Source organism: Muscardinus avellanarius (assembly GCF_963383645.1).
Source record: "Muscardinus avellanarius genome assembly, chromosome: 3".
In the NCBI taxonomy this organism is placed as follows: Eukaryota; Metazoa; Chordata; class Mammalia; order Rodentia; family Gliridae; genus Muscardinus; species Muscardinus avellanarius.
Window position 1 is genome coordinate 44,109,659 of NC_137788.1, and position 27,219 is coordinate 44,136,877.

The 27,219-nt window shown below is 39.5% G+C and overlaps 1 protein-coding gene and 1 pseudogene across 8 annotated transcripts in view; one reads left to right on the forward strand and one right to left on the reverse strand.

Annotated features, from left to right (window-relative positions):
- OSBPL9 (oxysterol binding protein like 9) overlaps positions 1 to 27,219 on the forward strand; it is a gene marked incomplete at its 5' end in the record, with an annotated part of 159,392 nt that overhangs the window by 60,884 nt on the left and 71,289 nt on the right. For 6 of the 7 annotated variants that reach the window (XM_080691784.1, XM_080691785.1, XM_080691780.1 and 3 more), the window contains one exon: positions 16,983 to 17,059. In XM_080691784.1, the coding sequence (XP_080547910.1) occupies positions 16,983 to 17,059 (77 nt within the window). Of the gene's footprint in view, positions 1 to 16,931; positions 17,060 to 27,219 lie in introns of all 7 variants that reach the window. The other variant, XM_080691779.1, reaches the window with a different exon arrangement.
- Positions 13,235 to 13,598, reverse strand: LOC308261008 (large ribosomal subunit protein eL33-like; annotated as a pseudogene). Its single transcript has one exon. The product of its transcript is annotated as a large ribosomal subunit protein eL33-like (transcript).

Here is a 27,219-nt window from a genome sequence, read left to right on the forward strand (position 1 = left end):
GAAATCTCAAAGTATTTTATTTAAAGTCACATAAGCCACTGCGGGGCCTGCCTCTGCGTGCAGACCAGACGCGCTTTTGCTGCTGCCTACCTGATCTCTGAGACTGGTGATGCACAGTCTGCCACAAGGGGCAACCAAGAGTCGGGATTGGGCCCTGGTCCTTGGTGTGTTCTGCCCTTGGCTCCTGAAGAAATAAAGGAGTGGTGGCTTAGCTCCAAGTCAGAGCACAGTGTATGTATCCAACTTGCCCTTCCTCCTGACTTATACTGGGAAAGTGGGCATTTCAATTACACCTGTTCTAAAAATATGCTTGGAGAACAGGAGCCTCTAAAAGGAGAGAGAGAGAGATATATAAAGAGAGAGAGGAAGAGGAAGGAAATTCCTGAACCTGAAGAAGAAATTGAGGAAATAGAAGAAAATGAAGATGAAGGATAAGATCCTGCTCTTTGTGTGTGTGTGTGTGTGTGTGTGTGTGTGTGTGTGTGTGTGTGGTGGTACTAGGAGTGGAACCCACGGGTTTTCTACCTCCGGGCTATCCTCCCAGACCTATTTTATATTTTATTTGGAAACAGGGTCTCACTAAGTTGCTGAGAGCCTCACTAAGTAGCTGAGGCTGGCTTCGAACCTGTGCGATCCTCCTGTCTCATCCTCCCAAGCGTGGGGATTACAAGTGTACGCCACCACGCCCAGCAGAGAAGATCCTGCTCTTGACAGTCTCAGTCAGGCCATAGAATTCCAGCAAGCCAAAATTGAAGAACAAACAACTAGAAACCCAGTTTAGGGGGTGGGGCCCTCAACCTCAGACGATTCTGTTCAAGGATAAGGAAAAGCACCTATTTCAGTGATGAGGAAGAACTTTGTGATTAGAGTTGTATTTATTATGTTAAATATCCTTAAAATAAAAAAACCTTAAACTGGGCATGGTGGCACACACTTGTAATCCCAGCATTTGGGAGGCTGAGACAGGAGGATCACCCTTCATAGACAGCCTCAGCTACTTAGTGAGGCCCTTTGCAACTCAGTGAGAGCCAGTTTCAAAATAGAGAATAAAAAATAGGGCTGGGGGTGTAGCTCAGAGGTTCTCCTAGGTTCCATCCGCAGTAACACACACACATACCCAAATAGTTTTTTTTTATTATAAACTAGTTAATAGGAAATTTAAAAATAATTTAAAGGATCATGTTTCTGTCTTGTGCACATGAAACCAAAATCTAAAAAATGCTCCCAAATCCAAAATTTTGAGTGTCAACATCATGCTTCAGGTGTAAAATTCCTCATCATAAAGCTTTGTTTCATGTAAAACATTATTTAAAATGTTGTATAAAATTACCTTCAGGTTATATGTTTAGTAAGATATATTTGAAATATAAATGAAGCTCATGTTTAGCCTTAGGTCCCATCACCAAATCATCTCAAGTTGCCTATGCAAATATTCCAAAATCTGAAAAAATTTGGATAAGGAATCCTTAACCTGTACAAAAAAATTAGGATTTGCTAGTATAATTAATCTTGAAAAAAACTACTTGAATAAAAATAAGATTTAAAACTATCATACTAATGCTACAGTTAGTTGATGGGAGAAGATAGATTTTAAAAGGATTCTAAAACTTCATTGTAAAAGCTTTATTCATATATGATTTGTTAATATGAGAACTCTTAAAATAAATCTTATTTTTTTTCTTTTCTGGTATTGGGGATGGAACCCAGGGGCATTCTACCTCTGAGCTACATTCTCAGCCATATATATATATATATATATATATATATATATATATATATATATATATTTTTTTTTTTTTTTTTTTTTTTTTTTTTTTTTTGTGGGTCTGGGGATGGAACCCAGAGGCATTTGACCTCCGAGCTACATCCCCGCCCCTATTTTTTATTCTTTATTTTGAAACAGGCTCTCACTAATTTGCAGAGGGCCTCACTAAGTAGCTGAGGCTGTCCGCAAACCACGATCCTCCAGTCTCAGCCTCCTGAATGCTAGGATTACAAGCATGTGCCACCATGCCTGGCCACAGCCCTATTTTTTATTATTTATTTTGAAACAGGCTCTCACTGAGTTGAGAAAGCCCTCACTAAGTAGCTGAGGTTGTCTGCGAACCACAATCCTCCCATCTCAGCCTCCCAAATGCTGGGAATACAAGTGTGTGCCACCATGCCCGGCAATTAAATCTAATCTTTAAAACAAACAAACAAACAAAAAAATAAAGTATCATAAACCAATTATAATTTCTTATTGACATGATTCTGTCACTTTGTTAGGCCATAACTGTTTTGGCCTTGATTCCCTCAGAAAGAATTACATAGCAAATTCTTTTTTCTGGCTGAGGCCTTGTGGTGCTGGCTTGTAATCCTAGCATTTGGGAGGCAGAGACTGGAGGACAGCCCCAGCTACTTGGCGAGGGCCTTCACAACTCAGTGAGACCCTGTTTCAAATAATAAAAAGACTAAAAACTAAGTCTGGGGATGCATCCCCAGTAAAACACACACACACACACACACACACACACACACACACACACACACACAAACACACACACACACAAATTCTCTTTTTGTACTGGGGATGGAACCTAGAGGCATTTTACCTCCAAGCCATACTCCAGCCATTATTATTATTATTATTATTATTATTATTATTATTATTATTTTCAGTACTGGGGGTGGAATCCAGAGGCATCCTACCTCCAAGCTACACCCATGGTCCTATTTTTTAGTCTTTTTTATTTTTTGAAACAGGGTCTCACTGAGTTGCAGAGGGCCTCACTAAGTAGCTGAGGCTGTCCACGCACTAGGATCCTCAGGTCTCAGGTCTCAGCCTCCTGAATGCTGGGATTACAATCGTGAGCCACCACATTCGGCTTTATTTTTTGTTTTGAAATTACAAGAGTCTTGTTATGTTACTGAGGCTGTCCTCAAACCTGTAGTTCTCCTGTCTCAGCCTCCCAAGTAGTAGGATTACAGGTATGTGTCACCATGCCTGGATTACAGATATATTTTATTTGCCTTGGTTTTTTTTCTTCCCTGAATTTTGCAGCAGATATTAATTTTTTCCCTTTCATCAATTTACTCAAGTTGAATGATTGTGAACATTTTTTCTTCCGTTTTTTTTGTTGTTGTTGTTGTTGTTGTTATTGTACTGGGGTTGGAACCCAGAGGCTTTCTACCTCTGGGCGATACTCCCAGACCTATTTTCTATTTTATTTGGAAACAGGGTCTCACTAAATTGCTGAGAGCCTTACTAAGTAGCTGAGGCTGGCTTTGAACCTGTGCGATCCTCCTGTCTCAGCCTCCCAAGCATGGGGATTACAAGCGTGTGCCACCATGCCTGGCTTTTTTCTTCCTTTCTGAATAACTCTTAACCTTGGTAACTAGTGGAAAGTATTTTTGAAGTTCTATATTTCTCCCCATGAATTGATACTTTGCCTTAGCTTCTCTTCCTCTCCCAGAATGCATTAAAGATATATCCTTTTTTTTTTTTTGGCTTTTCCTGAGAATATTTCTAGTAAAATATATTTGAGTACCTCTTGTTAATTAATTCAATAAAACTTCTAATGATAAGTTTCTCCAAGCTAAGCATAGTGGCACATGCTTGTAATTCCAATATTTGGGAAGATGAGACAGGAAGATTACAGCTTTGAAGCTATCCTCTGCAACTACTCAGCAAGGATTTCAGCAACTTAGCAAGATCCTGTTTTCCAATATGGAAAAAAAAATTGGGCAGGGTATGTAGCTTGAAGATAGATTGCCTCTGGGTTCAATTCTAGTAACACACACACACACACACACACACACACACACACACACACACACACACACACATTCTCCAAGAGGTCAGGTTTACCAAATTTCAGGATTAATTAAGTCTGAGAATTTTCAACCTCCAGTACAGTTTTTGATGGCTCCTAACCTGTGTTTCCCTGTGTTCTCTGCTTTGTGGACTCCATTTCCCCAGTTGAGCACAGTTGAAGTTCTTTTTCCCCCACACTGTACTCCCCACGTTCCCTACGTATCTCATAGTCAAAATGTCCATTGGATTTTTTTATATCCCCTAACTCACCTATATGGTCTAGTTTTTTTTTTTTATCATTTTTTACCTCTATACTTTCTGCAGGTTTTAAATTCTTTCTCTTTTCCTGGTCTCTGTCCTGGCAAATCACTTTTCTTATGAATGTCTGAGCAAGCTCTCTAAACCCACCTGTTCTTAGTAGTTTTCCATGCTCTCAGCCTTAAAAAAATCCTGATTTTTTTCCCCCCTACAGTTCAAGATTAAGTAATAGTGACCTTCTAAAATTAAGCCTTCATTAAAATCCCTAGTTAAAGTAGTTAGAAAACATCTTCTATAGGTGCTAAAATTATTAGTATTCATTTACATATCAATTTGGTGAGGCTTTTCACTGACTAGTAATAATTGGACTTTGTAGTATATGATTGTAGAATGAACTGAAAAGATCCCGTTTATCTACATCTGGTTTTCATTGTCTTTGACAAAATCAGCACCCAGTTGCCTAATACAATGCTGACTCTGTCCTGGAGACTCCCAGTATTGCCTCAATTAAAGGAGAAGTTGTTGCCGGGCATGGTAACACACATTTGTAATCCCAGCATTTGGGAGGCTGAGACTGGAGGATTGTGGTTCGCGGACAGCCTCAGCTACTTAGGCCCTTTGCAACTCAGTGAGACCCGGTTTCAAAATAAAGAATAAAAAATAGGGCTGGGGGTGTAGCTTGGAGGTTGAATGCCCCTGGGTTCCATCCTCAGTACTGCAAAAGGAAAAAAAAAAGGCAAAAAAAAGCAGAAGTTGTGGGGGAGAAACACTTTTGTAAATATTTGCATGTGTTTTATTTGACAGTTTTATAGACTTCAGCTAAACTATTAATAAATCTTTGAAGGAGATGATTATGGCAACTTTAATAGTATAGTAAGCAAAAATAATTTCTTAGGAAGTTCACTCTATTTTTAGACTCTAAATATAAAAATGGAAGCTGCACAGAATAATTAAATCAATGAATCATAATTCCTCATTCAACAAATATTTATTAAGCACCTGTTTGCCTGGCATGATTCTATGGGTTTAAGATACATCAGTAAAACAAATAATGATCCTTGTCTTGGTGGAACTTATATTCCAGTGTAATGGAATATGGATAAGTATTTAAGTTATAACAATTATAATAAGGAAAAAGTAGGGTAGATTAACCAGAGTTGGTAATGTTGAGTTAGAGGGCCAGACTTTATTTTTTTTAATTAAAAAAAAATTTTTTTTGGCAGGTCTGGGGATGGAACCCAGGGGCATTTGACCTCTGAGCTACACCCCCTGCCCTATTTTTTATTCTTTATTTTGAAACAGGGTCTCACTAAGTTACAGAGGACCTCTCTAAGTAGCTGAGGCTGTCCGCGAACCGCAATCCTCTGGTCTCAGCCTCCCAAATGCTAGGATTACAAGCATGCGCCACCACGCCCAGCTTATTTTTGTTTTAATTTTATTGGTGCATTATATTCATACATCATATTGGGGTAAAAAACTTGTGTGGACAAGCCGGGCGTGGTGGTGCACGCTTGTAATCCCCCGCACTTGGGAGGCTGAGACAGGAGGATCACACAAGTTCGAAGCCAGCCGTAGCTACTTAGTGAGGCTCTCAGTAACTTAGTGAGACCCTGTTTCCAAAAGTAGGTCTGGGAATATAGCCTGGAGGTAGAAAGCCTCTGGGTTCCACCCTCAGTACCACACACACACAAAAAAAACTTGTGTGGACATACATGTACACATCACCCATTTAGCCCCTACCCAATTCAGAGGGCCAGACTTTAGTATATGCTAGTCCAGAGATTTCATTGAGAGCGTATCATTTGAGAAGATGACAAATTATATCTGTCTTATAATTATGAGTTGCTAAGAAAATGACAGGCTTTGAGAGTTATGAAAATGTGGATCAGATTTCATCCCAGACCTTAGAGAGTACACAGCTAAGCAAGAGAAAGAGAAAAAAATCATAAATCAAGTGTTACAGATGCTTTGATAGAAATGTGTACACAGCACAATGAGGCACATAAACCTTCCTCTTTTTAATCTGATCTCACCTACCTTTGTTCTTACTATGATAAACAGTTTACTTAAACCATTCTCTTAAACCTTGGCTTAGGTTGCTTTGCATTTGGTCATGTAAATAGATTATTCTCTCTCTATACCATTTTATTACCTTAAAAAATAGCTCTGATGATTCAGCATGTTAAACTTGTTCCAAATTATAGTCAATTGTACTTTTGAATCACCTAATTATGTAAGTGGAATGTTTTGATTCAGTATCTATCCAGCCCATCAGGTACCTACTACAAATATATAATGAGCAAGGCACTAGAAAATGTACAAGGCACTAGAAGTACACCAGTAAATAGACTGACAAAATTTGCTGCATTCTAGGAGCTTACAGTCTAGTGGAGGAAGCCATCAGTATATAATCAAGTAAGATGTTGCATGTATTGTATACCAGTGGGGCTCAGACTTATTCAAGGCCTGTTAGCCTATATACTTTAAAAAACTATATAAGGATTTTAAAGAGCTTATGTTGATATGTATCTACTAATGTTTACCAGTTAGAAATAAAAACAGGGACTATACACATATTTATTTATTTAAAATAGCAATAAGAAATTCATTTCACTAATAACATTTTATGGCAGAATAGCCCTTTAACATTGTGTTATATATTTTACAATTCTCTTTAATTTCAGGCTTACCAGAGAGTTCTCACATCTGCTTCTGCATTCAGTCTATCATGTGCTATTTTGATTGAAGTACGTGAAAATATAGCCTCATATAGATATGTAGTTACAAAAAGAATGCTTTCATCTCCCCTTTTTTTATGATACTAGGCGTTGAACCCAGGAGCATTTGTTGTTGTTGTTGTTTTGTTTTTGTTGTTTGGTAGCCTGGGGATTGAACTCAGGGATGGGTTTTTGTTTCCTTGTTTGTTTGGTGTTACTGGAGATTGAACACAGGGGCATTTTTTTTTTTTGTTTTTTATTTGTTTGTTTAATGGCTTTTTAAGAGAATTGCCAGCCGGGTGTGGTGGCGCATGCTTATAATCCCAGTACTTGGGAGGCTGAGACAGGAGAATCACGGGTTTGAAGCCAGCTTTAACAACTTAGTGAGTCTCTCCACAGTTTAGTGAGACCCAATTTCCAAATAAGAAATGTAAATTCAGGCTAGGGATATAATTTGGAAGTAAAATACCTTTGGGTTCAATCCCCAGCACCCCCCCCCAAAAAAAAAAAAGAGAAAATTTGAGCCAGGCATGGTGGTACATGCTTGAGATCCCAGTACTTGGGAGGCTGAGACAGGAGGACCACAGGTTCATAGACAGCCTCAGCTACTTAGTGAGGCCATCTGGAACTTTGTGAGACCCTGTTTCCAAATAAAGAATAAAAAATTGGGCTGGGAATGTAGCTCAGTGATAGAATGTCCCTGGGCTCAATCCCAGCACCACACACACACACACACACACACACACACATTCTTTTTTAACATTTCACTAAAACTCGGGATTAAAGGTCAGTTGCAGTGAGGAACCTGAAACTATATTAATGAAATTGATATATGAAAAGACCCTATTACATTAAAATCTGCTGGCTTTTACCCTCTTCTGATCTTATAACATCATGCATTGATCATATGAAAATATTGGCTTTTCTGAGTTATGCTGGTCTGACATAAATGTGGACACATTTCATTATAGGACACAAAGAAGTCATATTTGTTGATATTATTCCAAATTCATCAGGAGAGGCTTTACATTTTCAGTCTGTAGAAGTCATGGTGCCCTGTGAATATGTGTTTTCCAAGTTCCCTTGTTTATTTGAAAGCTTAAATTTTATAATTGGCAACAAATACTGTCAAGATTTCCATGAAATGACAGACTCCCTAATTCATTTTCAGGGAAATGTCTGCCAGATACCCCAGTATAAACAAGATAACTTGTCAGTTGTTTTTCAAGTAAAAATGATCTTCTGTGAGTGCCAGTTAGTTCACAACTTAGACATTTGCACAAGTTCCTTTTCTTGAGATAACCACAAATGCTTTGGAATGTAGCACAAGTGCTTTTTACATAACTTCTGTTTCTCACAAAGACTGTGAAAAGCATGTTCCTAAGGCTTGGGATTTAATAATGTTGGTGCTAGGTATGGTGGTGCATGCCTGTGATTCCAGTGCCTTAGGAGGCTGAGTCAGGAGGATGGCAAGTTCAAGGCCAGCCTGGGCAACTCAGCAAGACCCTGTCTCAAAATAAAAAATAAAAAGGACTGGGGTTGCAGTTCTGTGGTAGAGCACCTTGGGTTCCCTTCTTAGTACTGCTAAATAAATAAAAGCTGGATATGGTGGTATATGCCTATAATTCTAGTACTTGGGAGGCAGAGATAGGTGGATGGCAGGTTCAAGGACAGCCTCAGCAACTTGAAGTTCTCAGCAAACTAGTGAGACCCTCTTTCAAAACAAAACTAAAAAGGTCTGAGGATGTAGCTCAGAAGTAGATGCCCCTGAGTTTAATCCCCAGAATCACTAAAATAAATAAAGATTTAATGACATATATTGCTTTTTATAGAGAGTTCTAAGAGAATCAGAACTCCCCTGGAGGTGTGTGGTAGGGAAGAATATGATACTGCCAGTTAAGTGTGGTGCCATTGTCTTGTGTACTAAAGTGTAGGCAGTTTCGCCACTGCCGCTCTCACGCCAGCAGTCCAAAGCCAATACAGGGAAGAACTCAGCTGACGTCTCAGAATGGCAATAGTTTACCCAAAGGACCTCTGACCTCATCGGGTTCTTGGTATTGATGTATTTCTTCTTTCACTGTAGAACTATGAGGTGGGTGATAGTAACCCCTTTTGAAATATTTTGTTACAGTTCAGTAATTAAATGCCAGCCTCCTGATATCACAAAAAAGTAGTGAATTTGGCTGGGTGTGGTGGTGCATGTTTGTAATCCCAGTACTTGATGATACGGGTTCTTGGCCAGCCTCAGCTATGTACCCTCTGCAACTTAGTGTGACCCTGTTTCAAAATAAAGAATAAAAAATAGGTCTGTGGGTATAGCTCAGAGGTAGAATGCCCTTGGGTTCAATCCTCAGACACACACACACACACACACACACACACACACACACACACACAGTAATGAATTTGGGACTTGAACCTAAGTTTTCTAAGCTCTAGTACTATTTCATATATTGAATCTAAAGTATGGAAAAGTGTATCGTTAATTCCTTACAATGAGCTTTGTGTAGCAAAAAAGGTATGCACTGAGACTTATTTAACAGAATGAGGGTTTGGTGCCTAAAGACTCCATTTTATTTATTTATTTATTTAATAAATTACTGAGAATAGGCAGTAATTTATTCATAGTTGTTGCATGTCTTAACGGAGAGAGAACTAGGACTTTGGGAATACAGATTCCTAAGTAATAGATCAGGAGTGGTAAGATATAGGAGTTCAGGTCTAGTTCTTGTGGTAATACTTACATAGGAAGAATGAAAATATTATTATTATCATCATCATCATTATTATTTTGGTACTGGGGATTGAACCTAGAGGCATTCTACCTCTAAGCTACGCTTCCAGCCTGATTTTATTTCTTTATTTGGAAACAGAGTCTCACTAGGTTGCTGAGAGCTTTGCTACACTTCAGAAGCTGTCTTCAAACCTGTGATCTCAAGTATTGGGATTACAAGCGTGCGCCCCCACACCCGGCTCAAATATATGTACTTTAAGAAAAGTGATTAGAAGCTGGGCGTGGTGGTGCATGCTTGTAATCCCAGCATTTGGGAGGCTGAGACAGGAGGATTGTGGTTCATGGACAACTTCAGCTACTTGGTGAGGCCCTTTGTAATTCTGTGAAGCCCCGTTTCAAAATAAAGAATAAAAAATAGGGCTGAGGGTGTAGCTCAGAAATAGAATGCCTCTGGGTTCCATCCCCAGTACCACAAAAAAAAAGAAGAAGAAGAAGACAGAAACATGATTAGATATGTAATAAAAGAACTAAAATTTAAAAATCCTGAAAATGCAAGTATTTTACTTACGAGAAAAAATACTATGTATTCTTTGTTCATCTCTTATTGTTTCCATCTAAACCAGGCATTATTGAGAATTGTTAGTTACAAATAATCCCTTCCCTAAACATTTTCTCTGGCTGATTGTTTAATGGATTAGTAGAACCATTGTTTCTCATAAGGCTGTTTGTGATAATAACATGTTGGTATTTTGGCAAATGGCAGGCAGGCAATGTAGTAAAGACTGTACACATTATCTAATTTAAACTTCACAACAATCTTATGAGTTGTATGTACTATTATCATTCCCATAAGTTATAGTATATCCTTGGATTTTATTTATTTATTTATTTATTTTTTAATTTTTTGCAATTTTATTTTATTTGTATATTTATTTATTTTTATTGGTGCATTGTATTCATAAATCATAGTGGGATACAAACTTTTGTAGACATACATGCACACATCACCCAGTCAGCCCCCACCCGATCCCCACCCCATCCTCTCCCCATCCCTCCTTCCCATGCTTGGCTTAGTGGTTGACATCTAGTATTATAGCAATTTATCCAAAATTAAAAATGATAATCTCACATAACAGTTTCATTTGTCTGATACCAAGCTTTTGATGACTTAAAGATAACATTTCAATATTTCTTTTTGCTTTCTTTCTTACCAGAGAATATTTTTTTTCTATTTTTTTTAGGTGAAACTATCATATATTTATATATTTATTTTTCAGAAAAAATCTATCCTAATATGGAATATGGATTCTAGATACCCAAAACGATCTTGAAAAAGAACAGAGCTAGAAGATATATATTTTTTTATTTCAAACCATATAAAGCTACAATAATTGAAACAGTGTAGTACTGTTCTAAAGGCAGATATATAAACCATTGGAGTTAAATACAAACCTAGAGCTAAATTCTTCCCTATATTATCAAGTTGTTTTTGACAAGGTTTCCACGAACCTTTGATGGTGGAAATAATAATCTTTTAACTAAATATTGTTGAAAGATAATAATTACATGGAAAAGAATAAAATTGGACCCTTACCTAATCCCATATACAAATATTAACTCAAAATAGATAAAAGACCTAAATATAAATCTTAAGACTATAAACTTTTAGAAGAAAATCTGGGTCATAAAACCTCACAACATTGAAATTGGCAGTGATTTCTTGGATATGATTTTAATGGCACAGGCAACAGGAGTATACAAACTCCCTAAAAAATAAAAAATATTGTATATCCAAAGACAATGTGAACAGAGTTAAAAGTTACTAATAGAATGGGATAAAATATTTCCAAATGCTTTATGTGAAGGTATATTAATATTCCAACTAGAAATCCTAAAAATTAACAACAATAAAAGCAAACAATACAATTTAGAGATAGGTAAAAGACTAACATAATGAATCTCCACAGATAACCAATCTTAGTTGTCTGTTGGATGGAAAATCTTGTTTCTCTGGTTCTGGTGTGTGTTACCTATTTCTTCTTTGTAGTTAATCTCTTTGAGTATTTTCTCTAGCGCTGGTTTTGAAGACATAAATTCCTTCAGTTTCTGTTTGTCATGGAAGCTTCTTATTTCTCCATCTAATTTGATAGAAAGTTTTGCTGGGTAGGAAATTTTTGGCTGGAAGTTGTTTTCTTTCAGAGTTTGGAATATGTTACTCCAAGCCCTTCTGGCTCTCATGACTTGGTTTGGGAAGTCTGGAGTGATTCTAATTGGTTTGCCTCTGAATGTCACTTGGTCCTTTGTTTTTGTTGCCTTTAAGATTCTCTGCTTGGCTTCCACATTGGTCATTTTGACAATTATGTGGCGTGGGGATCCTCTTCTCCCATCCTGTCTAAAGTGAGTTCTATAAGTTTCCTGGATCTGTGTATCAACCTCTTGCTCTATGTTTGGAAAATTTTCTGCTATTACTTCCTTGAAGAGATTGTTGATCCCTTTGGTTTCACTTTCTTTTCCCTCCTGTATTCCAATTATTCTTAGGTTAGCTCTCTTAAAATGGGCCCATATTTCTTCAATGACAGATTCCTGCTGTCAGATATTTTTTTCTAGATTAGAAACTATGCGTTCATTTTTGGAATGATCATCTTCTAAGAGCGAGATTCTGTTCTCCATGTGTTCTAATCGGTTGTTTGTGCTTTGAATTGAGGCCTTTACTTCATTAATTGCATCCTTTATCTCTTTTTGGCTCTCTCTGAGTTCTTTTCGAAGCACCTCTATTATTTCTACAGTTATTTTCCTGATTTGATCTTCTAGAAATCTCTGATTTTCTGTTTTATCGGGTTCTGATGTTGTGGGGTTGTGGGCATTCATTGCTCCAGTGTTATTCCTCTTTCCCATGATTTCAGAAGTTTGTGCCTTCTCTGGGTTCTTCCCTTGGGTCACTATGACTTCACTTAAGGTGCTCTGGATCTTGAGTCTGTAGTATCTCAGACCCCACTACTCCTTTACTGGGTTGTATCAGAGAGTCGATAGAGGCTGCTTTAAACTATAGGGTGTGCCAGGTTGCACGTTCTCCTATGGTGTGATATCTCTGCTACCGCCACTCCCCCACTGGGTCAAGTCTCAAGGAGTACAGTACTGGGATTTCTCCTCTGTGGCCCACAATTTGACTCACTGTTCTTTAGTTCACAGATGTAGCTGTACTGGACTCGGTGAATTCGCTGCTGCTGCCGCCGGTTGCAATATGGCGCTGCTGCTACGCCCTCGGCCTTGAGGCTGTCGTATTTCTTCTTGATTTTGAGTTCCACTCTGAGTCCCTGCAGCGTGTGCTGAGCTCAGCAACTGGGAGCTTTAGATGCTCCCCGCGCTGAAAAATCCCGCCTGGCTGTTCCACAGCGGCTCTGTTCCGCAGCGGCTCACCTTGGCTTGCTGTAGCCGCCCGGTGAACTCGCCGCTGCCGCCGGCAGTATTGCGCTGCTGCCGCGTCCTCGGGCGTGAGGCCGGTGTATCTCCTCTGTGGCTCTGAGCTCTGTTCTCAGTCCGCTTTCTCTCTGGAGCCTGGTGATTTTTTTGTTTCTCTGGTGATGGTGTTTTCTGGCTATGAAAGGTGCTGATTTTGTGGTAATGGAGATTAGTTGTTAGCGGGGCTCTTAAGCCCCGCTTTTCTTGGTCGCCATCTTCCCGGAAGTCTATCCTTGGATTTTAGATGAGGAAATTAAAATTCATTTTTTTTCATAAGAGCACAAATCCACTTTTATTAATTTTCCATTGAATCCTTGAGGGGTACAGCATCACACGAATTCTGTGTCCAATGGCCTTAGCAGGAAGGTTGCTTTGGAATTTGGCCCGAACCCTGCTGTGTTTCCGTGGGCATGAGTTACCTTTCCCCAGATTACTCTAGTTTTGTTTGGCTTGCCACCGGAGTCACTGTGTTGTTTTTGCTTTGTACACGTAAGCACATCTCTTGCCCAAGTAGAACTCAGTTTCATATCGGGCATAAGCACCTTCAGTTTTAAGAAGAGCTATGTGCTCCCTTTGATTCTGGAGACCACACTTATAACCAGCAAAAGTGGCCTTGCACAAATCTTCCAGACATACTTGCCTTTTAGAAGTCCTGTTCCCAGCAGGCCCCCACCGTCTCTAAGACAGGAGAAGAGCAGAATCAAGAGAGTTTATGTTACTTGCCTAACACCAGGGCAAAGAAGTGCAAAACTAGGAATTGAACTCAAGAGCCAGCCCTCTTGGCCTTTACATTTGTATAGTTTGAGTAGGTGAAAAGCTGCCAGGCATGGTGGTGCATGCCTGTAATCCCAGCACTTGGGGAGGCTGTGACAAGATTTTCTTACTGGTTCAAAGACAGCCTCAGCAATTTAAGCAAATCCTCAGCAATTCAGGGAAACCCTGTTTCAAAAAAAAAGAAAAAAAAAAAAAAAGGACTAGGGATGTAGCTCAGAGATAGAACGTTCCTGGGTTCAGTCCCCAATACCAAAAATTCAAACCTAAACCAAACATTTTGTCATTTATAAAATAATCTGGAGTGCCTGTTGATCTGTTTCTGTTTTCTTTTGGTTCCTGTCTCTCCCCTCACCCCCCAGCCACCATTCTTGGGAATTGGACATTCTACCTCCAAGCTATACCCAGCCCTTTTTATTTTGAAAAGGGTCTCACTGAGTTTCTTTTTGTGTGTGTGTAGTACTGAGGGTAGAACCCAGGGGCTTTTCTACCTCCAGGCTATACTCCCAGACCTATTTTATACTTTATTTGGAAACAGGGTCTCACCAAGTTGCTGAGAACCTCACTAAGTAACTGAGGCTGGCCTTGAACTTGTGCGATCCTCCTGCCTCAGCCTCCTAAACACTGGGATTACAAGTGTGCACCATTACACCCAGCTCTATCTAAGTTTCTGAGGCTGCCCTTATGCCTGTGTTCCTCCTGTCTCAGCCTCCCAAGTATTATGGTGATTTTTGTCTCCAAAAGTGTCTCCACTTATGTATACTTGGCCATATTTGCTCATATTCTAGACATTGCATCTGAAAATTGTGTATGGAAGTATAATTCAGTACCTAAGATGAGGTTATTTTCCTACTGCAGAAAAGATTTTCATTTGCTTTTGCTAGCTAGCTGCCTGGAATCACTAACAATCTGGGGTCAATTTAGTCTTCTTCAGGCATTAGATTTTTTTTTTTTTTTTTTTGGTGGTTCTGGGGTTCCTGGAAGCCCTTCTACCTCTGGGCTACACTCCCAGACCTATTTTTTATATTTTTGAGACAGGGTCTCTTACGCCAGCGCGGCTGGCTTCGAACCTGCGCAATCCTCCTGTCTCCGCCTCCCAAGCGCGGGGATTACAAGCGTGCGCCACCACGCCCGGCCAGGCATTAGATTTTTGACCAAGCATCCAGATGACCAAGCAACTTTAAATTTTGGTTTATCTAATCCCAAGGTGAAGATATTTGGAATCCCAATCAAAACATGGCCTGCTTATCAGAGTCCTCACTATAGGTGGCTTCTGGTCTCCAACTTGTTGCCTCAAAGTACTAAATATAATCTAAATAATGTAAAAATCCAAATATTAAAATAATCTAAACAATAAAATAATTTAAAATATAGGTTTTTATTTTTGAGCAGTTTTAGGTTCTCAAGCAAAACGGATCAGAAGGTACAGTTTTCATATACTCTTTGCCCAGACACACTGACAAGCCTTTAAAGTGCATTGTCTAGTCTGAGACTCCTCTCCAGGAACTTAAAATGCTTCCAGGTGAAAAGTTATCTTCTAGATGTTTGTTCTCTCCCAGCTCTTGGCATGATTATTCCTTGCTACCTTGTTTCTGATTCCTTCAACCACTTTTTTTTTTAACCTGACACATAAAAATATAAAAATTGAGCCGACATGGTGGCTCGTCTATAATCCCACTTGGAAGGCCCAGACAGGAGGAACATAGGTTTGAGGATAGTCTCAGCAACTTATAAGACCCTGCTTCAAAAATATAAGAAGGGTTGTAGAATGCCCCTGGTTTCAGTTTCTAGTACCAAAATAAAATAAGTATATAAATTGTACATATTAATGGACCAAAGATGTTTTGTTACATGTATATACTCTGTAATTTTAAATCAGGTTAAACATTTATCTTCTTAAACATCTATCATTTCTTTATGGTAAAAACTTAAAAAAAAATTCTTCTAGCTTTTTTTTTCCTTTCCTTTTCCAGTACCGGGGATGGAACCCAGGGACATTCGACCTCCGAGCTACACCCCCAGCCCTATTTTTTATTCTTTATTTTGAAACAAGGTCTCACTTGAGTTGCAGGGACCTCACTAAATAACTGAGGCTGTCTGCGAACCACGATCCTCCTGTCTTAGCCTCCCGAATGCTGGGATTACAAGCGTGCGCTGCCACGTGTGGCTTCTTCTAGCTTTTTAAAATGTAGAGTGCAAGCCGGGCGTGGTGGCGCACGCTTGTAATCCCCGCGCTTGGGAGGCGGAGACAGGAGGATTGCGCAGGTTCGAAGCCAGCCACGCTGGCGTAAGAGACCCTGTTTCAAAAATTATAAAATAGGTCTGGGAGCGTAGCCCGGAGGTAGAAGGGCTTCCAGGAACCCCAGTACCACCAAAAAAAAAAAAAAAAAAAATGTAGAGTGCATTATTATAATTATTTATAGTTGCCCTGCTGTGGAATAGCACACCAAAACTTCTTGCTCCTATCTAACTGTAACTTACTACCTACTTATCAACCTTTTCCCTCCTCCCCTCCCTATTTTATTAACCTCTGGTAACCCCATTTTACTTGAAACTTCTATGAGATTATCTCTTTTAGATGCCCAGTGAATGAGATCGTGTAGTACCTGTCTTTTTGTGGTTGGCTTATTTCATTTTAACATAATGATCTCCAGTTCCATCTGTGTTGTTGCAAATGACAAAATTTCATTCTTTTAAATGGCTGAGTGTATACATTTAAGAAATTCATTTATCAGTTGATGAAACGGGTCTAGTTTTTCTAGTTCTCAGTAGGAGGGTTGGTCTACGCTATGTAACCTATTATTAGTAAATATAATTTTCCTTTGTTATAAATTTTGCAAGTAGATTGTATTTCTACTTAGATATTAGATCTGTTAGATATTAGATTCTTAGAAAGGGTAAAGGTCACCTTGTTAAAGGAAATGGCACAACTTAGTACCTTCTATTAGCATGACAACTTTAAATTTTTACTTTCAAATATGCATATATAGAAATTAATATTTAAGCCAAGTGTGGTGGCACATGCTTGTAATCCCAGCATGTGGAAGGCTGAGACAGGAGGATATGGTTCATGGTCAGCCTCAGCTACTTAGTGAGGCCCTTTGCAACTCGGTGAGAGCCTGTTTCAAAATAAAGAATAAAAAATAGGGCTGGGGGTGTAGCTCAGAGATAGAATGCCCCTAGGTTCCATCCCCAGGACTGAAAAAAAAAAAAAGGAAATTAATACTTAAATTTGTGCTTATTCTAGCTCGTGATGCTGATGAGCGAGAGAAGTGGATTCATGCCTTAGAAGATACAATTCTTCGACACACTCTCCAGCTTCAAGTAAGAGTCTTTACCTGGCTTCCTGATAGTTCAGATAGTTCATTAGTTTTCTGTTTGTGTGCATACGTGTATGTGTGTGCATGCATGTGTGTTTGTGTGTGTGTGTGTGTTCTCTGTTCTTTAAAAAATAACTTTGAGCTGGGCGTGGTGGCTTGTAATCCCAGTACTTGGGAGGCTGTGACAGTGGCATAGGTTCAAAGCCAGCCTCAGCTACTGAGTGAGGCTTTCAGCAACTTAGTGAGACCCTGTTTCCAAATAAAATATAAAATAGGTCTGGTAGTGTAGCCTGGAGGTAGAAAGCCCCTGGGTTCCATCCGAGTACCACAAAACAAAAACAAAACTTTGAATTGATGTAATGAGAACTTTTAATTTCAGAGTTGCTTATTCTTGCCTTTGGAATATTGTATGGTAAAGTTGACGGGTCCAGCCCGTCAGCTGTGGGGCTGAGAAGGAAGGTTGAGTGCTGATGGCCCAAACAGAAACACAGGAGCTGGGAGTCGAGTCAAGCAGGATCTTGTTTATTTTTCTCAGGCAACCCAATTTAAAGCAAAAAACTTCAAGGGGGATTTTCAAAAGGAAACTATTCTAACCTATCAAGCTAAAGGTCACTCTTGCATGTGCAAAGCACATAACTTGTAACCAATCATTATTCATTGCACGAGGGGTTCACGAGCACGGAAGCATTATTTGAGCCAATAAGGCTCAACATTACCAAATTGGGCTAGTGGGGGCAAGGAGAGTAGTTACGCCCTCCATATCCTCTCGGCGCTACATGTTGCAGATTCATCGGAAGTTCTGTCAGGCGGTTGTGCAGACCCCAACAGTAAAGTTATAGTCATTTGTTTTCTTGCACTTTCTGTAGAGTAAAATGTAGATTTTTGTCAAGAAAGAACACAGTATAAGGCAGTGTTGAAAGTGAAATGCTTTGTTAAAATGTGCCAGATTAATTTTTAAGTTAGTATCAATAGTTGGTTATTGATATAACCATATAATAGAATTCTGCATGATAATAGATAACTGCTGAGAAGTTGACTTCATTTTCTTGTAATAGGATTTGACTGCTACCACATGCATCAGTGTCTTTGGTAATACTAATTGGGATAAATATGAAAGAAAACCCAACTGAAATATGGTTCATGGGGGGAGCCTGTTTAGTTGAGGTATGATTCAAAGTAAGCACTTAAACAATATTATGAAAACTCAGGTCTCCCATCTCTGGTTCTATACCCCATTTCATCTGCGTTGGCTTTATTTGCAGATAGGTTTTCTCTTTGTGGTGGTTAGATGAATGCAGCAATTATCCCTCCAAGCTGGGCATGGTGGTGCATGCTTATAATCCCAGTACTTGGGAAGCTGAGACAGGAGGATCTTGGGTTTGAGGTTAGCCTCAGCTACTTAGTGAGGTCCTCCACAACTTAGTGAGATCTTGTTTCAAAATAAAGAAAAAAAAAAAAGGGCTGGGGATAGCTCAAAGGTAGAATGTCCCTGGGTTTCATCCGCAGTACAGAAAAAAAAAAAAAAAATCACCCTCTATTCATAGGAACTCTGAGTCGTTGGGCAGCTGTTGTCTTTCTGGAGCTCAATAAGATTACAAGTGCAGTACTGATTACCTTAGTTTCAATCATGTGTCCAATCCTAACCAATTACAACTTCACAGTCATATGTTCTACCCTGGAGCTAGGATGTCATTGTAGTACAAACTAAATGCTAAGAGGTTGCCAAGAAAGAGACGACTCTCTGGAGGAAGACTAAGGATGTTTTGTCTTGTAGGTTTTGTAGTATTTGTAGTATTGTATAAGGTAGAATTAATCATCACCACCCCTTTGGATGGTGTATGGGTATAAAAATCAGGTTAATAAACTTGAGTAAATTTGGACCCATTTTAAGCCAGGCATGGTGGTGCATGCTTGTAATCCCGGTATTTGATAGGCTAAGACAGGAGGATCGTAGGTTCGAGGCCAGCCTCAGCTACTTAGTGAGGCCCTCTACAAATTAGTGAGACCTTGTTTCAAACTAAAGAATAAAAAATGGGGCTGTAGATGTAACTCTGGGGTAGAACACCCCTGGGTTGCATTCCCAGTAAAGTGAAAGAAAAAAAATTTGAGCCCAGTTTAGAAAAACCTCTGCAGGCCCTACATGCCAATGTAAGAGTAAAATATTATAATGTTATTTAATGTAGGCAAACACAAAGCCGGGTGTAAATTTCTTTCTTTCTTTCTTTGTTGTTGTTTTTGTTTGTTTGTTTTTGTACTGAGGATGGAACTCAGAGACAGTCTACCTCTGAACCATACCCCCAGCCCTATTATTTTATTCTTTATTTTGAAACAAGGTTTCACTGAGTTGTAAGGGCCTCACTAAGTAGCTGAGGCTGGCTGCAAACTGGGATCCTCCTGTCTCAGCCTCCCAAATGCTGGGATTACAAGCGTGGACCACCACGCCCAGCTCTAGGTTTTTAACTCTTAAAGAACTATACATCCAAAAGAAAATTTCAAATTAAACACAATTGTAACACAAAGCAATATAATTTAAATTAAGATTAATTTAATTTGATGGCTAATACTGCCTTACTAAAAGCAGATCACTTATTTACAATGTGAAAATGGTACTGACTGTTAGGTTACAGATTCTGTGTGAGTTTGACATGAGTACAAGGTTACAGATTCTGTGTGAGTTTGACATGAGTACACTGCCATGTGCAATCTGATAGCTGGCATCTTACCAGCTTACTTTTCTCTGTTAACTCCTGGGAAACCTTCATTTATAGAGCACACACTGTGGGATTGTTTGGCCTTCATGTAGTACATGGCCAAAGTTCTTCTGTGACAAGTGGTAGTGCTTGGTGCCAATTTGATGTCAAAGACAAATATAGAGCTGGGCGTGGTGGCGCACGCTTATAACCCCAGCATTGCCAAGGCTGAGACTGGGGTTCACAGACAGCCTCTGCTACTTAGGTGAGGCACTCTGCAACTTAGTGAGACGCTGTTTCAAAATAAAGAATAAAAAATAGGGCAGGGGGTGTAGCTCAGATGACGAATGCCCCTGGGCTCCATCCCCACACACCCGCTCCTTAAAAAAAAAAGACAAACATAGGCACAGAAATAACTTGGAAGTGTTTGGTTTTAAGGTTGTTACTTATCTGATTCAATGTGTTATAATCTGATTCAACATAATTTTTATGTCATCAGAAATGAAAACACAGAATGTTAATGTAGAGATGTCTTTAGAACCCAGTGTGAAGATTCTCATGTAGCTATTTAGCTAAATATAGACCTTTGGGTTTTTTAGTTTTATTCTGTAAATTATTGATATCAAAGCATTTTTTACTAGGTTGATTTTATGATTATTCTTTGGGCCACAAAATGGTTGCCTTTATATGTAGTTTTTGTAGACTGCCATAGACTGTATTTTAGGTGGTTATCAAATTAGAATTTCATAGCTAATGTCCTATACAGAGATAATAGTTTAGCTGGTTTTGGTAGATGCTAAGTAATTGTAATCCCAGTACTTGGGAGGCTGAGACAGGAGGATTACAGGTTTGCAGCCAGCTTCAGCTACTTCAGGAAGCCCCCCCAGCAACTTAGTAGACCCTGTTTCAAAATAGGGCTGAGGATGTAGCTCGGAGGAAGAATGTCTCTAGGTTCAATCTTCGGTATCACAAAAATAGTAAATACTATTAAAAAACAGATATTAAATTGTGAAGCCTTTATTCAAAAAAGTATTCAATATGATAATTACATATCTGCCAAACTTGTCATGGAGATGAACACAAATTCAGTATTTAAGGTACATTTAGGAGAGTAGCTGAGGAACCTTCTTTTATTAGTATTGATGTGTCTTGATTCTACTCCTTGTTAACTCTAATGGCTTATGTGTCCAAATGGTAACTAGCAGTAGTAGAAAACTTTTGAGCCTTTTTCTTGAGCGTCAAACTACTTCAAATAATGACTTTTTTTTTTTTTTTTTTAATGGTACTGGGGATGGAACCCAGGGGCATTCTACATCTGAGCTACACTCTCAGCCCTATTTTTCAGTCTTGTGTGTGTGTGTGTGTGTGTGTGTGTGTGTGTGTGTGTGTGTGTGTCTGGGAATGGAACCCAGAGATATTTGACCTCCGAGCTACACCGCCTGCCCTATTTTTTATTCTTTATTTTAAAACAGGGTCTCACTAAGTTGCGGAGGGTCTCACTAAGTAGCTGAGGCTGGCCGCGAACCGCGATCCTCCAGTCTCGGCCTCCAGAATGCTGGGATTACAAGTGTGCGCCACCACGCCCAGCCAAATAATGACTATTTGAACATAGATTTTAGTTCATTATGTAAAGATCTGTTTACTACAACTGTATTGTTTCCTTTGGCCTCATTAGATTTTTTTGTGTGTGTGTCAAAAAAAAAAAAAAACAAGTAAATGTGTTTTGTTTTTCTCTCCTAAAGCCCTTTGTTTCCCAAGGGAAATACTGCAATATAGTCGTGTCACCTCTTCCACAAATGTAGTGGTGTGGAGAAGTAGCTGGTTACTTGGTTTTCCTGTAACGGGAAAATTCCCCTGTGAGCTGTTGCCTGGGTTGTTGCTATTGTTGAGGGTGAGAGTTTGTGACCCCTAAACTGGAACTTGGGATTCTCTAGGATTTATTTTTCTAATAAATTCTCTTGTACTCGTGATGGCTTTTCTAATTTAAAAATAAACTAAGGCAGATGGCCCAGTTTTACAGAGAGCTTAAGGTTATTCCTTTAACTGCTAGGAATTTATTTTAACTGTGTATTTTTATGGAAATCTGACATTCTTTTCTGCTTTTCCTTTAAAAAAACAAAGTTAAGCCTGGTGTGGTGGTGCAGGCTTGTAATCCCAGTTCTTAGGAGGCTGAAAAGAAGAGGATCACAGGTTCATGGCCAGCCTCAGCTAATTAGTGAGGCCCTGCACAACTTAATGAGGCCCTGTTTCAAAATAAAGAATAAAAAATAGGGCTTTGATTGTAGCTCAGAGATAGAATGACCCTGGGTTCAATCCCCAATACCACACACACATACACAAAAAGAGTTATAATTGATGACCAGTAGTGACACATCACTGCTATCCAAATTACATAGGTTATGTTAGGGTTCATTCTTGGTGTTGTCTATGGGTTTGGACAAGTTTATAGTAATGTGCATCTATCATTATAGTATCATATGTAATAGTTTCACTACCCTAAAAATACTCTTTCACACTCATGCATCTCTCCCTCCTCTTAGCCACTGCCAACCACTAAACTTTTTTTCTGTCTCCATAGTTTTTTCTTTTCCGGGATGACATTTATAGTAGTTGGAATTGTACAGTATGTAGCCTTTTCAGATGGTCTTTCATGGTAAAATGACTTGATAGCTCATTTTAGTGCTGAAGGATACTCTACTGTTCCGATGCATCACCGTGTCTTTTACTATTCACCTACGGAAGAACATCTCGGTTGCTTACAAGTTTTGGCAGTTATGAACGAAGTTGCTGTAAACATTATGTGAAAGTTTTTATATAGACCTGTTTTCAACTCCTTTGGGTAAATTTCAAGGGCTGCCATTGCCGAATTATATGATATGAATATGTTTAGTTTTGTAAAAAACATACTAAACTGTCTTCCAGAGTGGCTGTACCTTTTATATTTTCACCAGCAATAGATGAGAGCTCTATTGCTGCAATTCTGGTCAGTATTTGATGTTCTATGTCAGTGTTCTAGATTTGGGCCATTCTATTAGGTAATTAGTTGTTTCTCATTATTGTTTTAATTTGCATTTTACTGATAACATATGTTGTACGACATCTTTTTATATACTTATTAAGTTCTTTTTCTCTTTCTTTCTTTCCTCCCTTTTTTATTGTGTATGGTATTAAGGGTAGAACCCAGGGAAATTCTTTTTTTTTTTTTTTTTTGTGGTACTGGGGTTCCTGGAAGCCCTTCTACCTCCGGGCTACACTCCCAGACCTAATTTTACATTTTTTTAAAAATTTGGAAACAAGGTCTCCTAAGCCAGCGCGCGCAGCTGGCTTCGAACCTGCGCGATCCTCCTGTCTCTGCCTCCCAAGCGCGGGGATTACAAGCGTGCGCCACCACACCCCCGGCTGAACTCAGGGACATTTTACCTCCGAGTTACATACTCAGCCCCATCTTTTTATCTTTATTTTGAAACAAGGTCTCACTAAGTTGCAGAAGACCTCACGAAGTAGCTGAAGCTGTCTGTAAATTTAGATTCTCCTGTCTCAACCTCCCAAGTACTGGGATTACAAATGTGTACCAACATACCTGGCTGTTCTTTTATTTTGAAACTAGTTCTCACTAAATTTCTTAGGCTGCCCATGAACCTACAATCCTCCTGTCTTAGCCTCTCAAGTACTAGAATTACAGATGTGTGCCACCACACTACCATACTGAGCTTTTTATGTAGATCTACTAAGAGTAGGATTAGAGCTAAGACCTTAGAACTTCTTTAATATTTAACTATGACATGGAGTTTGTTTTTGTAACTGGGGGCTTAACCCTCAGGTATTCTACTTCTGAGTTACACAGCTATCTCCCCCTCTAAAATTTATTTCATTTTGAAATAGGGTCTTGCTAGGTTTCTGAGGCTGGCCTCGAACCTGTAATCTTCTTGTCTTAGCCTCTCAGGTACTGGGATTACATGTGTGTGCCACCACACTGAGTTATGACATAGAGTTTTTTACTTATGCAGCTGAAGAAAACTCAACATTATTGTTAAGAGACAGTATAAGCCAGGCGTGGTGGCGCATGCTGCAGAGACAGGAGGATCACGCAGGTTGGAAGCCAGCTGTGCTGGCTTAAGAGACCCTGTTTCCATTTGTGTTTGTTTGTTGTGTGTGTGTGTGTGTGTGTGTGTGTGTGTGTGTGTGTGTGTGTGTGGTACTGGGGTTCCTGGAAACCCTTTTATCTCCGGGCTTCACTCCCAGACCTATTTTTTATATGTTTTTATTTGGAAACAGGGTCTTTTAAGCCAGCGCCACCTGCGCGGTTCTCCTGTCTCTGCCTCCCAAGCACGGGGATTACAAGCATGTGCCTGGATTAGATTTTAAAATTACTAATCCCCAATGATGGTGATTGGAAATCTGATACAGGATACCTTTAAAAAGAAAAAAAAGGACACATTATATGGGTATGGTGGCACATACCTTTAATACCAGGACTTGAGAGGCTGAGACAGAAGGCTCACAGGTCCAAGGCCAACCTCAATAAGTTAGAGACCCTGTTTCCAAATAAAAAATAAAAAAGGCTAGCAGTGTACCTTGAAGATAGAATGCCCTTAACTTCCATCTCTAGTAGCCCTCCATCCAAAAAAAAAAAAAAAAAAAAAAAAATCAGACACTTTGCTGGCTTATTTATTTATTTATTTATTTATTTATGTAGTACTGGGGATGGAACCCAGAGTCATTCTACCTCCAAGCTATTCCTTCAGCCCTATTTTTTGTTCTTTATTTTTGAAACAAGGTTTCACTAAGTTGTGAAGGGTCTCACTAAGTAGCTGAGGCTCTCTGCTAACTGTAGTCCTCCTGTCTCAGCCTCCTGAATGCTGGGATTGCAAGTGTGTGCACCACGCCCAACTCTTGCTAGGCACTTTTATTTATTTATTTATTTATTTTGTGTGTGGGGTACTGGGGGTGGAACCCATGGGTTTTTCTACCTCTGGGATATACTCCCAGACCTATTTTATACTTTATTTGGAAACAGGGTCTAAGTTGCTGAGAGCCTCACTAAGTAGCTTAGGCTAGCTTCGAATCTATGTGATCCTCCTGTCTCAGCCTCCTTAGCACTGGGATTACAAGTGTTTGTTTGCCACCACGCCAGGCTGCTAGGCACTTTTAAATGAAATATCCTTGGTGACCCTGTGGGTCTTTTTGTACAATTCGGAAGACATAGCACTTGAAAGCTGGTAAGCAGGAATTTTATTCTCTCTCTCACTCTCACTCTCACTCTTACCTGGTCAAACAGTACAGTATACAGACAGAATTAGAAATGTAGACATTTTTCCTGGCCTAGAGAAGTGTTTGATCAGCTAATGTGAAATTAAGTCTTCAGGGCTGCCCAGGCACAACATTAGCTGTTAGAAAAGCAGATATTAAAGGAAATTTTGAAAAGGTATTAGGCATTGACTTTATCTATCTGGCAAAACAAATTTCTCTCCCCACCACTGTTTATTATTTGATAAAATAGAAGTAATAATACTTATTTTCAGAATACACTCCTATAGGAAATCCATTGTTGAACATTCAGTATGTGCCAGGCATTCTGCTAAATACTGGTGATACAGTGTCAAATCTGACAAGGATCCTCCTTCATTAAGCTTATAGTCTAGTGATGAAGATAAACATTAATCAAAAAATAAATAGCAGCCAGGCGTGGTGGTGCACACTTGTAATCCCAGCATTTGAGAGGCTGATGCAGGAGGATATGGGTTCGAGAACAGCCTCAGCTACTTAGCAAGGCCCTTTGCAACTTAGTAAGACTCTGTTTCAAAATAAAGAGCGGGACATGGTGGCGCTTCTGAGGCTGAGACAGGAAGATTGCATAGATTCAAAGTCAGCCTCAGCTACTTAGTGAGGTTCTCAGCAACTTAGTAAGACCCTGTTTGCAAATAAAATATATTAAAAAAAAGAATAAAAAATAGGGCTGAGGGTGTAGCTTGGAGGTAGAATGCCCCTGGGTTCTGTCCCCAGTACCGCAAAACAAACAAACAAACAAACAAACAAACAAATGGCAAAGCCAGGCATGGTGGCGTACATTTGTAATCACAACATTTGGGAGGCTGAGACAGGAGGATCTCAGTTCGTGGATGTAACAGTGTGAGATGTAGACACTGGTTCTTGTTCTTAGCTATCTTAGAAAAGAAGAGCCAGAACTCTACTGCTGTAAACTTAAGCAAGTTTTATTATTAGAAAGGCAGAACAAAGCACTGCATTGGAGAAATAAATGCAGTGGAGTGCCTTGAAGGTAAGACACTGAGGTTTTGAATATAGAACAGTTTTTATAAAGATTCATTATCCTTTATCTTGCCCAACCAGTAGTCTTTCTGACCCATCATAGGTGTCAGTCCACCCACTCTTAGGGACAAGCCTTTTGATGTGTTTATGAGCATTCATTCATTATCTTACATCCTGCTTAACCAAAAGCCTTCCTCCTGCAAATGTGGGCCCGCTCTTGTCTCAGGTGCAAGCTCAAATCTTTAAGACCCCAAAATGTGTTCCTTGATTATCTAAGTCAGGGATCTCATGGTATCTGCCCTCTTTGAAGGCTTGTGCCTTCCTCCCATGTTTTTTGGGGTGTTTTAGCCTATCCGCTAAAACTTATTTACTATGTAAACATCTTTAAAATATCTCAGTGCTTGAGGCTGAGACAGGAGGATCGCACAGGTTCAAAGCCAGCCTCAGCTACTTAGTGAGGCTCTCAGCAACTTTGTGAGACCCTGTTTCCAAATATATAAAAATAGGTCTGGGAGTATAGCCCCAAGGTAGAAAGCCTCTGGGTTCCACCCCCAGTACTGCCAAAAAAAAAAAAAAAAAAAAAGAGTATAAGGTTAAAGAAGAGCTAGGGCAGTGGTAGGGCTAGACCTTGAAGGTCATTGTTAAATACCAAGTCCCGTCCTGTGTACAATGGAGAGCAGTTGAAGTTCTCTTATTGGTGGTGTGGTGGGTGATGAGGGTACTAATGAAATTGGTTATGGAAATAATACTCTGCCTATTGTGTTGAGAATGAATTGGAGGAGATAGGCAGATTCAGGAAGACTTGTAAGGAGATCTTTCCAAGAAGCCAGCATCTGTAATAGGGTGGTGATGATGGGTAAAGGTAGGTAGGATTGAGTGTATTTAGGAAGTGAAATGACAGCACTTGGTGATGGACTGAAAGTGGAATATGAGGGGTGACTAAAATGAGTGCTAGGTTTATGTTTCACATATTAGGGTGAGTGGGGGGTGGTGGTGGTGGTGGTGTGTGTGAGATTTGCTGGGAGTTGAATCCAGGGACATTCTACCTCCTAGCTATACCCCTATCCCTCTTTTAGGTTTTATATGTAACACAATCTGGCTCTCTAAACTCCTGAGGCTAGCCTTGAACCTGCAATCCTCCTGTCTCAGCCTTTCAAATACTGGGATTACAGGCCAGTACCACCACCCCAGCTCTGATGGTAGTGGT